Here is a 12993-nt window from a genome sequence, read left to right as displayed (position 1 = left end):
AGAAACCGGCAACCCCGCCTCAGCCAAGTCTCGAGGCTAACAACCGGCCTATCTGGAAGAGGGTGTGATGCAAAGTCTGCTCTTTGAAAATTCTGAGAGGCGGTGGCAGAAGCCTGTTCTCGTGCTCATGCCTTTGTCTCTGCTAGTTGCAGCCGCAAGTAGCCACCGGGAAATGCAAAGTCTGAATGAGTTGGAATTTGCCTTTTGGTGCTACTTGCACGCCTTTGTTTTTGCTCCCCACGAAACAAGGGTAACAGTGGACTCACATCCGCCTTCACACTGTGTTGGTGGGATGTCAAAGGCGGTGACCCTGATTGCGGTATTCGTCTTATCTTATCAGCACGCGACACTAGCCCGCCCAAGCCCGCCGATGTTGCCCCACCAGTGATGATGCTATGCTATGGGCAGCCTGCAGCAAGACGTATCCAAGTTGATGACTGATGAAAGCTTCAGGGCTGAATCTTCTAGAATCGCCACAACAACCGCAACACCACGGAAGCATCGTACAAGGTGTCTGTGTGGCATCTATATTCGTGTTCACTTAATGTCTGTGTGTAGCTACTAGAAAAATCCAAGCCGCCGCCATGTTCTCAACCTTCACAGGCAACTCGAGGCGGCCGAGGAACGTGAACCTAAGCGGACAAGCCAGCAACCCGTTCTCCAACACATCATGGACGCCCTCGGCCGTTTCGAACGCTACAAAGACCGTCTCGGATGCCCAGGCCGACAGAGAAAAGCGACAGGCCGAGAGGCGACGTTTGAAGGCGGCATCGCAGATACAGAGAACATGGCGAGGATATAGATCGCGGTCCACATTGAGGGACCAGCATAGGCATGACTTTGATCTCATCTATCAGTCTCTACCAGATAGCGATGCTTCTCAGAGGATATATGCTTCTTTCCCTCTCCTATTGTCCTTCTTCTCGTCCAACCGAGCCGGCGACATGCAACGTCTGTCTTTATTCGTCAACGACTGTAATAGTGTATCTCTACAGCAATTCAGCGACGCCAGCCGTCATCCTTCTCGCCTTCAAAAGTTAATGGTAAAGCTTGTACAAGCTTTGGGCGTTTCAGTTTCCACAGAGTATGTTTATAATTGCCCCTCCGAGAGATACACAATGAGTGAAAAGCTGTCGCAAGCTTGCAAACCATCATAGACGTGCTAACTCAGCTTGCTTAGCAATACGCCATTGGAACTACAATATCTCCTACTCCTGATCAACCACCTGGCAACCAACTTCCCTTTCACGATTCTTGGATCGGTCGACGAATACTATACGGCATTAGCCAAATTTTGCCAAACAAGGCACAGCCAAGAATGGGTGGAAATAGTAGTCAAATCTCTCTCGGCACCGTTGGATGCAAGCGCGGGAAACAGTATGTTGTTCTATTGTAGCTTCAGTTCTTTCATGTGTAGCATGAGACCAGTTACTAATTCGCCTGTACACAGATTCGAATGCATATAGGGCGTTGGCGCTCCGATTTTTAGCAACCCAAGATATTCATCTCTTTGAGGAAAACATTGACCGGATGGCCCAAAGCATCAACACGGAGAAGCTCGCAAAAGAGATACTGGATTCGTACAACTATAAATCCGACACCTTGCCCGAAAAAGATCGCCTTTTCTGGCTCTTGGCTCATTATATTGATTTAAGCAGAGCTCAAAAGAGCTCAACTCAAAACCTGGTTCATCTGAAGGTCGTTTTTACACAGCTATCCGCTTTGTCATCCGATATCAGTATTCGAATAAACCCCGACGCCCCGGCTACTGGGCCTCTTGTATTCCCCTCCTCATCTTACGTTTCCCGTCAACTATTGTGGCTCGTTGACAATCATGGCATTTCCAATCTGCTACATGACTTCTCCACCAGCCTGGCACAGTCTACAACCCAAGAGCTCGAAGGAAGTGAGCTCCTCGCTGGTTATATCTTGGCTTTGCTTCAAAGCTTCCCCAGCAGAGCCGACGATACGCGCATGAGGCTGTTTCTCGAGGAGATACCTGCTGCAGAGGGGCAGGTCCCCATTGTCAAGTACCTCTGGCAGATGATGACCAAGACCTCGGTGTTCCAAAAACTAAGGACAGAGTCTGAGCGACCAGCGAAAATACTCCACAGATACTTCTATGGCAATTCAGCTCAGCCCTCGTCGCATACAGAAGAGCAAGAGTGGAGAATTATTCTGCTATTCTTGGAGCTTTACACTTTTATCCTAAGGATCAGCGATGACGAAGACTTTTTAAGCGGCATTTATCCCAATGTTATTAGTAGCCATGTACCAAAGTCACGCACTCGATCATGCAGCTTGGCATTGAAAGATGTTGAGGCCCTCATCACTTTCCTCAAAAATACTGCATTTGCTCTGCATTATAGTGTTCAAGAGATCACACAGACTCAAGCAGCTCTTGAGGCATCAACAAAATCCCGGTTGGACTCATACTGGGGAGACTCGTCAAGAAACGCAGAGGAACCCAGGGGCTCCAGCAAGAGCTCAGCCTCAGACGTCTCCACCAAACTCGATCTAGAGAGCCTTCGCGCCATCATTACAACGACACTGAAAATGCTCTACGAGAGAGACTCGAGGAAGCATTTTCTGTCGGCGGATCACTGGCTCATGACGAGCAAACTGGAGAAGGAAGACTTCATTGGAGCCGTCATAGCAGAAGAAGAGAGGCAGATTCAACAACAGGCTGATGATAGTGACATGGAGGCGGATGACAGTCAGGAGCCTTCATTTGATGACGGTTACGGACTGCATTCAACTTTTGCCGCGCAACGGCTTTCTCGTAATGTCAGACTGGAGAGGATCAAGGCTAACCAGATGCGCGCCCAAAGGGAACGACGACTGGCCGAGATGGGACCTAAATTGGAGGTATTAAAGCACATCCCATTTGTTGTTCCGTTTGAGACGCGAGTAATGATATTTCGACAATTTGTCAACCTCGACAGAATCCGCAGGGGCGGGAATCATGTGATGTTGATGGCCCCTGTGGGAAGGCATCACGCAAAAATCCGTCGTGGCCAGCTGTTTGAGGATGCGTTTGAGCAGTTTTACCAGCTAGGAGAAGGCCTCAAGGACCCCATCCAGATAACCTTTGTCGACCAATTCGATACCCCTGAAGCTGGTATCGATGGTGGTGGTGTTACCAAAGAATTTCTCACGAGTGTTACGTCAGAAGCCTTTGGGAACGGGGCTGGGGGACTGGGGATGTTCACATCCAGTGGTAAAGAACTGCTGTATCCTAATCCCACGGCTATGGATGTGCTTCGCGAATCACTGCGAAAGCAAGGGTTTTCGGAATCCGATCCTGAGTGGAGGGAGGCGGTGTCTGGTCTGCTCAGACGATATGAATTTCTCGGTCGCATTGTGGGGAAATGCATGTATGAAGGCATTCTCGTCGATCTTGCGTTTGCCGGGTTTTTCCTCTTAAAATGGCCTTCACCCAGTCGAAAAGAAGAGAACAGTTACAAGGGCAGTGTAAATGATCTTCAAGACATGGACGAAGAGCTATACAGGGGCCTCCTTCACCTCAAAAATTATTCCGGGGATGTTTCGGCCCTAGGGCTTGACTTTACGATAACAGATCAGATCTCGGCGCCGGGTGATCCTGTTGAGATTGTCACAAGAAAGTTGGTACCTGGTGGTGATGAGATGGTGGTAACCAACGACAATCGCCTACTATACATATCATACGCAGCTCGCCACCGCCTGGTCGTGCAGCCAGCTCCCCAGACGACTGCTTTCCTGCGCGGACTTCGCGAGATTATCCGGCCGTCGTGGCTGTCGATGTTTAACCAGTCCGAGTTACAGCGCTTGGTTGGTGGCGACTCGTTGGCAATTGACGTTGACAACCTACGCCAAAACACAGTCTACAGCGGCCTTTATACCATAGGCGATGACGGGGAGGAACACCCCACGATCAAGATGTTCTGGAACGTTATGAACGGCTTTACAGACGCTCAGAGGCGCGATGTTCTCAAATACGTCACGTCGACTCCAAGAGCACCGCTGCTTGGCTTTGCGCAACTGAATCCAAAGTTTGCCATACGGGATGGAAGCTCGGACCAGGAACGACTACCAAGCGCGAGTACGTGTGTTAATTTGTTGAAACTGCCGATTTACAAGTCGGAGTCGACTTTACGAAAGAAATTGCTCTACGCGATAACGGCAGGGGCCGGGTTTGATTTGAGTTAGACTTTTAGGGCTAGGTCATCTTTTTTCGATAGACGGGAGACTGAGTTGGATTGCAAGGAGTCGGTGTATGGCTTGTATATGAATTACAGTGTTAGAATAGGATCACTCTGGATAATGTCGCGCTCTTTCTGTGACTTGCCTGTGACTTGCTTTGTCATGTATACTTCCTGCTATGACGGCAAGACAGGTGGAATACACAATACCTGGAGATCTTCACGTAGCCCTGTGTGATCAACTGCAGTCAACCTGATAGCAAGATTATTGTTACAATGCTGACGTATGTTGAATAAAATAAGCATGAACTGTTTTCAATAAGTCTAGGGTGGATGGTAAGATGTACAGATGTGATAGTCAGCATGATGGCCCCGTGACGTTATGGGATCGTCTGGATACACTCTGAATCCCTGTTTCGATACTCCAGATTATTACAAGACATAATCAATTTGCTAGAGACAATATTCTTGACCCATTTTTCATTCAAAATGAATGTTTCAAAAGTAATGGATGTTAATTGTTGACCATCACACATATAAATTTCTTGTAGCGTCGAAATTGGGTTCCAGACTACCCTGTACCTCGGGATTGAATATCCGGATTTTACTTGGCACCTCAATTTATAGCTACGCATGTATGATTGCATAGAGAAATAGATGGATATAGCAGATATTCAATGAACTGGTTACATCACTGGGCATTAATCTCGGCTTAAACTTGTTCTGTATTGAATGGGCTGCAGACCGCATCTTGCGGACCGCGGCTAAGACAGACGGTCCGCCTTATTTCGAGCGAGGTACAAGCGGGTTTTGGACTTATAACCTTGGAACAACTCAGAGCTCGACACGGGTACATGGACCTATCACGGGTCATGCGTCACATGCCACAATGCCAGCTCACCACGCATCTTGGGTTTGCAATACGGAGGTACCCTGATAGGAATTATTGATACTACTATCTGGACTATTGTATCATTAAGATTAAACGTCAATCGTCTTATTCGGGAGCTTGTCATCCCCGCCATGGGTCGTTCCGATCGGTACGTGGGTACCTCAGGCAGCTCTGAGAAGCTGCAGGATTCGATAGAAGACTAGCCGCACAGCTTTAAACGTACAATGCCGCCGATATCGAAGCCGGTGGGCTTAATTTGTGAGAATTTTTACCCTGGGTTTCACCAAGAGAGCATGGTATCTGCGGCATCGGTCAGCATTCAGCATCATGATGGGAAGATACTTCAAATCGTAGACATAATAATTACTATATTGATATCATATCATCAAATGACTTTCTGGGGTCGGTTATTACAGGCTTGTGACAGCAGCGAAACTCTGGAGGAAAAAGTACCTAAGAGCTACTTCATAAGCCGAGCTTAACCACCAGTTCGCGGCCCGGGCTCCCACTATCCCAAGTACCACACAAGTACAGTGCCCCTCCGGCTGCAATCGGCTATATGAGTCCCGGGTATCAGGTCGGACCTTGGTAGCCAATCGCTGGGCAGATAATAGTAACTCGGCGCCGGTCCTTGACGTCGATGTAGCAGCTTTTCTTCCCGGCCAGCTTCTTCCACTCTTTCGCCAATTGCTTGCCTTTGGAGTTACAAGTAATTCCAAAAGTTCAAGTCAGTCACCACAATGCCGGCTCCAGCGCCTGTGTCGAGATGCGCCCTGCGCACCACCCGCGCGATCCCAAGATGTCGGCCAGCAAGGTTCCTCGGGCCTGTGGCGGCTGCTCGAAGAGCTCCCATCACGATGCGGCCGTCAATAGCAGGCATGCCAATTGCCGCCGTCAGATCCTTCAGCACCGCTATGCGACTGCGGATGGCGGCCGAAGACGAATCCTTCGACCCCTCGACCATTGAGCGAGAGTCGGACCAGGTCGATGTCTGCATCATCGGCGCCGGTCCCGCGGGGCTGAGTGCCGCCATTCGGCTGAAGCAACTGGCGAACGAGGCGGGCAACGAGGACTTCCGGGTGCTGGTCCTGGAAAAGGCCGGCGAGGTGGGCGCCCACATCCTCTCCGGCGCCGTCATCCAGCCCTCTGCCATCAACGAGCTGATCCCCGACTGGCTCGACGAGGCCAACCCTTCGCGGTTTGAACATGCGACCCCGGCCGGCAAGGACAAGATGCGCTTCCTCACCAAGACGGCTGCGATCCCGATCCCGGCGCCGCCCCAGATGAACAACCACGGCAACTACATTGTCAGCTTGAACCAGTTTGTCAAGTGGCTCGGCGAGCGTGCGGAGGAGGTTGGCGTCGAGCTGTACCCCGGCTTCGCTGCCTCTGAGGTTCTCTACAACACCGACGGGTCGGTCAAGGGCGTTGCCACAAACGACCTGGGAATTGGACGGGATGGCAAGCCCAAGGATTCCTTTGAGCGGGGCATGGAGTTTCACGCAAGAGTCACAATGTTCGGCGAGGGTTGCCACGGCAGCTTGACTAAGAAGGTGGTTGGCAAATTCGACCTCCGACGGGATAGCCAGCACCAGACCTACGGCTTGGGCGTCAAGGAAGTGTGGGAGATTGACCCTGCCAAGTTCGAAAAGGGCCTCATTGTCCACTCCATGGGCTATCCTCTGCCCAAGGATGTATATGGCGGCTCTTTCATGTACCATTTCGGCGAGAATCTGGTCAGCTTGGGCTTGGTTGTGTCTCTGGACTACGAGAACCCCTGGCTCTCCCCATACCAGGAGTTCCAGAAGTTGAAGCTGCACCCGCTCTTCAAGAACGTGCTCGAGGGCGGCAAATGCATCTCTTACGGTGCCCGAGGCCTCGTCGAAGGTGGCTTCCAGAGCATACCCAAGGTTGCCTTCCCCGGCGGCGCCCTGATTGGTGATTCCGCCGGCTTCGTCAACGTGCCCAAGGTCAAGGGCACGCACAACGCCATGAAGTCGGGCATGCTCGCCGCCGAGGCCGCGTGGAACGCCCTCAGCAACGACTCCAGCGAGGGCACCGTCTTCCTCTACGACTACGAGGACGCGCTGCGCAAGTCGTCCATCTGGAAGGAGCTCAAGGAGGTGCGCAACATGCGGCCCTCGTGGCACAACCCGCTCGGCGTTTATGGAGGTGTCGCCTACTCCGGTCTGGAGGCGTACGTCCTCAAGGGCCGCGTCCCGTGGACGTTTAAGCACGGCAAGCCTGATTACGCGTCGACTAAACCCGCAGACAAGTTCCCCAAGATTGAGTACGAGAAGCCCGACGGCAAGATTACCTTTGATATCTTGACCAGCGTGTCTCGCACGGGCACCAACCACGAGGAGGACCAGCCCGTGCATCTGCAAGTCAAGGACTGGGATGCCCACACTGACACGACGTATCCGACGTTCAAGGGCCTGGAGAACCGCTTCTGCCCGGCTGGAGTGTATGAGTACGTGGAGGACGAGTCAAAACCGCACGGCGTGCGATTCCAGATTAACGCACAAAAGTGAGCTTGCATCCCTCCCTTTTCTGTTTTTGATGTCTTTTGCTTTAGGGAGTTGAAGTGACTAACAGTGAAAAACAGCTGCATTCACTGCAAGACGTGCGATATCAAGGCTCCCCACCAGGACATCAACTGGCAAGTTCCACAGGGAGGGGAAGGACCCAAGTATTACATGACATGAGAGAGGCAATCCATTGGGAAGAGTGTGTGATTCACACAACACAGAAACGATCTGGATGATATGATGTATTGATATGTACAATGTATGCATGTCCTGGGAATGGAAAACGCCCAGTCAAAAAAAAAAGTATTCTCTATTTTCTGTTTTTTTATAGGTGCTGGCGGGAGCGGGAGAGGAGTATCAAACAGGGCGGTCGGGCTGGCATTTCCTTTTTTCTTTCTTTGTTCTTCGTATATCATAGTATGAGTCGAGAAATACAGTATATAAGGTGGTTGCGTGTCTTTAAGCAATCAAATATCAAAATATCAAAGAAAGCAATAAATCATCTCACCGAAAGTTTGTAGTACACAAAATGGAAAGCTAGAGTCCACTTCATCACCGCCTTGTTTTTTACTTCTTGCATTGGCTCGCGCAGATAGACCCAGCCCCAAGTTAAGTAGTGCTGATATGAGAGTGGATGCGGCCGCTTCTTGATTTTGCATGTGTCAAAAAAGTGTATCGCTCTGCTCCGCAATGGCTAGCGCTCACTGGGCTTTGTGTGTGGGTTCGATTTTTTTCTACAAGTCTGGGGAACGTTTTGGGGGGTCCCTTGTCTTTCAGCAGGTTTGGGGTTTGATATCCATGGATGGTTATACGACTACAGTACGTGATGCAATGAGCAGCGTATTTGCTGGTGTCGTTGCGCCTCATACTGTCTGTTGAGTCAGGCGCTTGCAGGAAGGGTACGGCTACAAAGTACGAAGAAACAAAGAGAAGAAGAGGTAGCAAGCCGCTTTGTTTGCTGGTCTATGCACTGTTGTCCCAAAGGGATTGTGTGTGCATTCTTTTGTTGCATTTCAGAGCTGCACAGAGGCCAGAATGCCAAAGGTACCGCTGGCAGTGAAACATGAATTCCTCTTGTTCGTTCCGGTCTGCTGCACAAGTGTCCCAAAGAAGCCCCGACTGGGCAAACGGAGCAGGATACATTCAATGTACAGAGGTAGCAGCAGTGCTACTTTCGACTACAAGCGAGTACGATTCTGGACATCAGAGAGAGAAAATAGAGAGGCAGGGAAGAAAAGATTTTTTTTCTCCCTCCCTAGCTCTTTTAGCACTCTTCGCCTCAAACTTCTTTGTGCGTGAATTATTGACGTCGTGACGACGAACGAGAGAAATTGCTTGGACACGCTCAATGCTACACCAACACGGGCCTGGGCAGGCGAGAAAGCAAATTTTTTCTGGACCCAAAGGCGGCCAAAGTATCCAGTTCTGGCAGCGATGCGGCGCTAGGGACCAAAGTGTAACGTGCTGAGCAGCTGGGGGTCACTGGGTTGGAAAATTGTTAACGGGGTACTTGGGCCGCGCAGGCCTTGTAGCAGTGACAACGATCCAAAACTTCCGCGATTGCGCCGGTGCAACAGGCTACGAAGGGACGGCGCAACGCTGTCGGAACACGGCCATCAGCTGCAACTCGCACTCGCTTATCCACATTGAAATGGAAAAAAGTGAGAAGAGACGATGGGAAAATGAGCAAAAAATATCAACAGGGCTCCTCATGGGTCTTGTACTCGTGCATGCGTCGAGAAGCCCGTTGTCGCGTCCAGTCCATTGGGCAGACACAGGTTACGGTGACAGAGAGGCGCGTCAAGCGGGCAGCCGAGCTGGTACCCAGTACTTGGCGCCGGAGCCACTCACAAGGCCGCAAACAGCAAGATTGCTGGGTGGATGCGGCTCAAGGCCCATGGTTGGCTCACAGGCAATGACTCACTAACGCCAGGATGCCGCCTTGTGCCATTTTTGCCTCCTCCCAAGCGGACTTTGCCCACCAGAACCATAGAAAATTCTGCTGTGTGCGGCCGTACGACGCGACTCGTAATCGCTTCCAGGTTCCATCCCAGACACAGACACAAGAGCACAAATGCCCTCGTCTGGCTGCCGCCGGACATGAGACGATGCTGAGACGCAGGCTGTTTGTAGCTGTGAGCACATGTCGCTTATCTTGGCCGGCCACGCAACAGGGGCAAAGGTGCGTGTTTCAAAGCTCGTGTTGTTCCAAGGCAGTAACTTGTTGTGGTGTGGCCGCTGAAAGGACGTGGTTCAGTGGGTGAGGGGGGCGGCGAAGACGCAATTTCAGGGAGTGGTTGGTGGGTAAAGCTCAGAAAAGGGGGGGCGAATGGGCGCGACGCGACCAACCCGGGTCCACTACCAGCCCCGTCGACTTGCCTGGGGCTGATTGACCGTCGCTCGCCCCAGCAACAGAACTGGCTGGAAACTCGGACACGGAAAACAGAGTCAAGCGAATTTCCCCGTCACCCCATCGGGACCAGTCCAGTCCAGTATTCGCCATCCGAGACGATGTGCGCTGTCGTTTTTTGTCGTGGAAGAGGGAGGCAGTGAGCGGTGCTAGAGAGACCAGAGGAGATTGACGGGTCCGAGACGGTTCGCTTTTTATCGTACGCTCTCTGTCGCTTCCGCGGACGGCAGCGAGCATGGCATCGCAGCTGCACGCATGGTTGAGTGGCAAAGGGGCCTGCGCTGCCCATCGACTGCATGCAACACACACAGTACAGTAAGGGACGACGAACAAAAGACCAGCAAAAAAGAAAAGCTGCACGTCGAGATGCAGGCCGAAGGAAGAAGAAAGAGGAAGAAAGAGTGCAAGTGAAATGAAGCAGTGGTCGGGTTGGAAGAAGTGCGTTTGCTGGGCCTCAAAAGCCCTGGCAGCAGACACCGTGACCGCCAGCTGCCCCCCCTGCCCACCTTTGTCTCGCCCTCGTCACCCCCCGTTATCCTGGTGCCACAGCGCTGGTACCGCGAGGTTCTGCATGATACCGCGATACTTCAGGGGGCCTTGTGAGCCGTGGTGGGCAAAGGAGATAAAAAGCACGGCGGTGCGGGCCTGTGATTGGCCGCACTGGGGCCTAGTGCATACGCTAAGCTGAGCTCGGGTCTGCCAGAGGCGACGCCACAGGTGGTGTTGTTGCCTGGGAGCCCTGCCTGGGCCTTCCGGAGCGAGAATTATAAGTACCCAGCCCTTCCCCATCCGCTGTTTCCTCGTTCTTGCGAGGAAGTCCCGACCGGCGGCCCTGCGTACCTCCCACATACGTTCGGCCCTCTCATTAATATTTTCCCCCCTCCAACGACGTCACGCCCCACATATCCTCAAAGGCTTCGCTTGCCACCTTTTTTTTCCTACTATCCACGCTCTCTTCTTCATCGGACGTCAACGTTCCTTGAACAGCCTCTCCCTTAATTCTAAAAAAGCGTCAGGAAAATCAACGAGCAGAATAAGCGAGTCTGCTCCGTTTAGGTCGCACGGTGTCGACGTCCTGCGACCAGGCAATAACAGAGAACTGGAACACGTTCCTTAACGCCGTCGCTCCCTAATCCCACGGGTGCAATCGATCTTGTTGATCGCCGACGAAGACTTCAAAGCGATACAAAGTACTGCCCGTCGTCGTCGCCCTTCGAGTCGTTGCCTCGTTCTGTAGAACGCAATTAAAAAAGAAATAACCTCCAAAAAAATTGCTTGAAAGTGAAGACGAGACGATCCGAGTCTCGGTTGTTGGACCAACGCTTTTTTTCCAAGGCCCGACCTTCGTTCTCACCTATTCTACCCACCTTGCTGTTTGCGCCCGGCATTCGCAAGGACTCCAAAAAAATATCTGCTTGAGCAGCATTCTGTAGGGGAGACATTCACTTGTTCATCTCCCGCATTTAGGTAGGTGGCCACAACTCTTGTGTTGTGTGTTTTTTTTCTCCCTCCATTCCCTCATTCACTGCACCGCCCTGCTGTGGCAAAACACAACACGTGTCTGCCAGCTGGCGCTGCAGCAGCCACAGCAACAAAACCGCGACTTCGCCTCCCTTCATCCAACTTCATCTTTCTTTCATCTCGCTTTCAGCCTGTGCAGCGCAGAGCTCTGCTTTTCGTGCCTGTCAGCAGCTACATCACCACTTGCTTTTTTTCTCTTTTTCATCTGTTGGGTTGCCTCGATGCACCAATAGTCTTCAGGATATGCAAGTGGCTAACATCATCTCCTGCATAGACCTGCTCAGTTTAGGGTTGCAGCATCGCCGCAAACTTTCTGATCTCTAGTCGCGATCATGGAGGGCATTCAAACGCATCCGGCCAATGCCGCGCAGGCAAAGGCTTTTACCGCTCCTGGCTCGCTGTCGTTCCCCGGTGCCTCTAACGAGTTAACACCACCGTCCACCAACCCCGATGGCAGTCAGCGAATGGCTCCCAACGGTCAGCAGGCTGCAAATGGGAACGGGGTGACTCCTGCAACTCCCGCTGCCACGCCTGCAGCCTCTCAGGGTCCCAGTGGTATCACACCCACTCTGCAGTATGTATACACTTGAGTGACTTTGGTTCTGCTCCTTGAGACTTATCTCGCAATCAAAGGAACATCGTGGCAACCGTGAATCTCGACTGCCGATTGGACTTGAAGACGATTGCCCTGCACGCACGAAACGCCGAGTACAACCCAAAGGTGAATACATGGCGGCCCACTAATATTCTCGTGGAGGCATAAGGGTGCTAACAGCATACAGCGTTTCGCTGCCGTCATCATGCGTATCCGCGAACCCAAGACAACAGCCCTCATCTTCGCTTCCGGCAAGATGGTCGTGACTGGTGCCAAGTCCGAGGACGATTCTAAGCTGGCCTCTCGAAAATATGCGCGTATCATCCAAAAGCTCGGCTTCAACGCCAAGTTTACGGATTTCAAGATCCAGAACATTGTCGGCTCTTGCGATATCAAGTTCCCTATTCGTCTCGAAGGTCTTGCCTCTCGCCATCACAACTTCAGCTCTTACGAGCCTGAACTGTTCCCTGGTCTGATTTACCGTATGATCAAGCCCAAGATTGTGCTGCTCATTTTCGTCTCCGGCAAGATTGTCTTGACGGGTGCCAAAGTGAGAGAGGAGATTTACCAAGCTTTTGAAATGATCTACCCTGTGCTTCAAGGTTTGTCTACCATTTACAACTACATTCTGCTTTTTTTAGACTGTGCAATACTAACGCCACATGCTCTAGATTTCCGGAAAGTCTAAATGCACCTCATGGGCATGGTCAGAGATGTTTCATCTCGTGTACCAGTATCGAATTACTACTCCTTTTAAAAACCGACGTATATGACTAGACCATTACGGTCATGATACCACGACTACTTCATAGGACGTCGTTCGCCCCAAGACCTCGGTAGGCCACAATCGGGTGTCTTGT

At 51.6% G+C, this 12993-nt stretch overlaps 3 protein-coding genes across 3 annotated transcripts; all 3 read left to right on the top strand.

Annotated features, from left to right (window-relative positions):
• Positions 1–111: 111 nt before the first annotated feature.
• V8C40DRAFT_242548 (ubiquitin-ubiquitin ligase HUL5) lies at positions 112–4432 on the top strand (the record flags this gene model as incomplete). Its single annotated transcript, XM_083215245.1, has 3 exons — positions 112–1084; positions 1181–1377; positions 1451–4432. Coding segments are annotated over exons 1-3 (3433 nt in total), but the record flags the coding sequence as incomplete, so codon positions are not given.
• A 1180-nt stretch (positions 4433–5612) lies between these two features.
• On the top strand, positions 5613–7937 carry V8C40DRAFT_202713 (electron-transferring-flavoprotein dehydrogenase). Its single transcript, XM_083212001.1, has 2 exons — positions 5613–7606; positions 7685–7937. The coding sequence occupies exons 1-2, from the start codon at positions 5817–5819 to the stop codon at positions 7782–7784; spliced, it is 1890 nt and encodes a 629-aa protein (XP_083074155.1). The 5' UTR covers positions 5613–5816; the 3' UTR covers positions 7785–7937.
• A 3728-nt stretch (positions 7938–11665) lies between these two features.
• V8C40DRAFT_202680 (TATA-binding protein) lies at positions 11666–12993 on the top strand. Its single transcript, XM_083212000.1, has 4 exons — positions 11666–12112; positions 12172–12259; positions 12321–12735; positions 12805–12993. Exons 1-4 carry the CDS (start codon positions 11871–11873, stop codon positions 12819–12821), a joined length of 762 nt encoding a protein of 253 aa, XP_083074154.1. The 5' UTR covers positions 11666–11870; the 3' UTR covers positions 12822–12993.

Source organism: Trichoderma camerunense (genome assembly GCF_050948025.1).
Source record: "Trichoderma camerunense strain CBS 138272 chromosome Unknown V8C40scaffold_7, whole genome shotgun sequence".
In the NCBI taxonomy this organism is placed as follows: domain Eukaryota; kingdom Fungi; phylum Ascomycota; class Sordariomycetes; order Hypocreales; family Hypocreaceae; genus Trichoderma; species Trichoderma camerunense.
The sequence above is the reverse complement of the archived record's forward strand: the minus strand, read 5'-3'. Positions and strand labels throughout refer to the sequence as shown.

Bases quoted from the DNA above. Each gene is read 5' to 3' on its own strand.
- V8C40DRAFT_202680 (XM_083212000.1), top strand. From the start codon at position 11,871: ATGGAGGGCATTCAAACGCATCCGGCCAATGCCGCGCAGGCAAAGGCT. The intron at 12,113-12,171 runs GTATGTATACAC...TCGCAATCAAAG, and splicing joins GGTATCACACCCACTCTGCA to GAACATCGTGGCAACCGTGA. The intron at 12,260-12,320 runs GTGAATACATGG...AACAGCATACAG, and splicing joins ACGCCGAGTACAACCCAAAG to CGTTTCGCTGCCGTCATCAT.
- V8C40DRAFT_202713 (XM_083212001.1), top strand. From the start codon at position 5,817: ATGCCGGCTCCAGCGCCTGTGTCGAGATGCGCCCTGCGCACCACCCGC. The intron at 7,607-7,684 runs GTGAGCTTGCAT...AGTGAAAAACAG, and splicing joins TTCCAGATTAACGCACAAAA to CTGCATTCACTGCAAGACGT.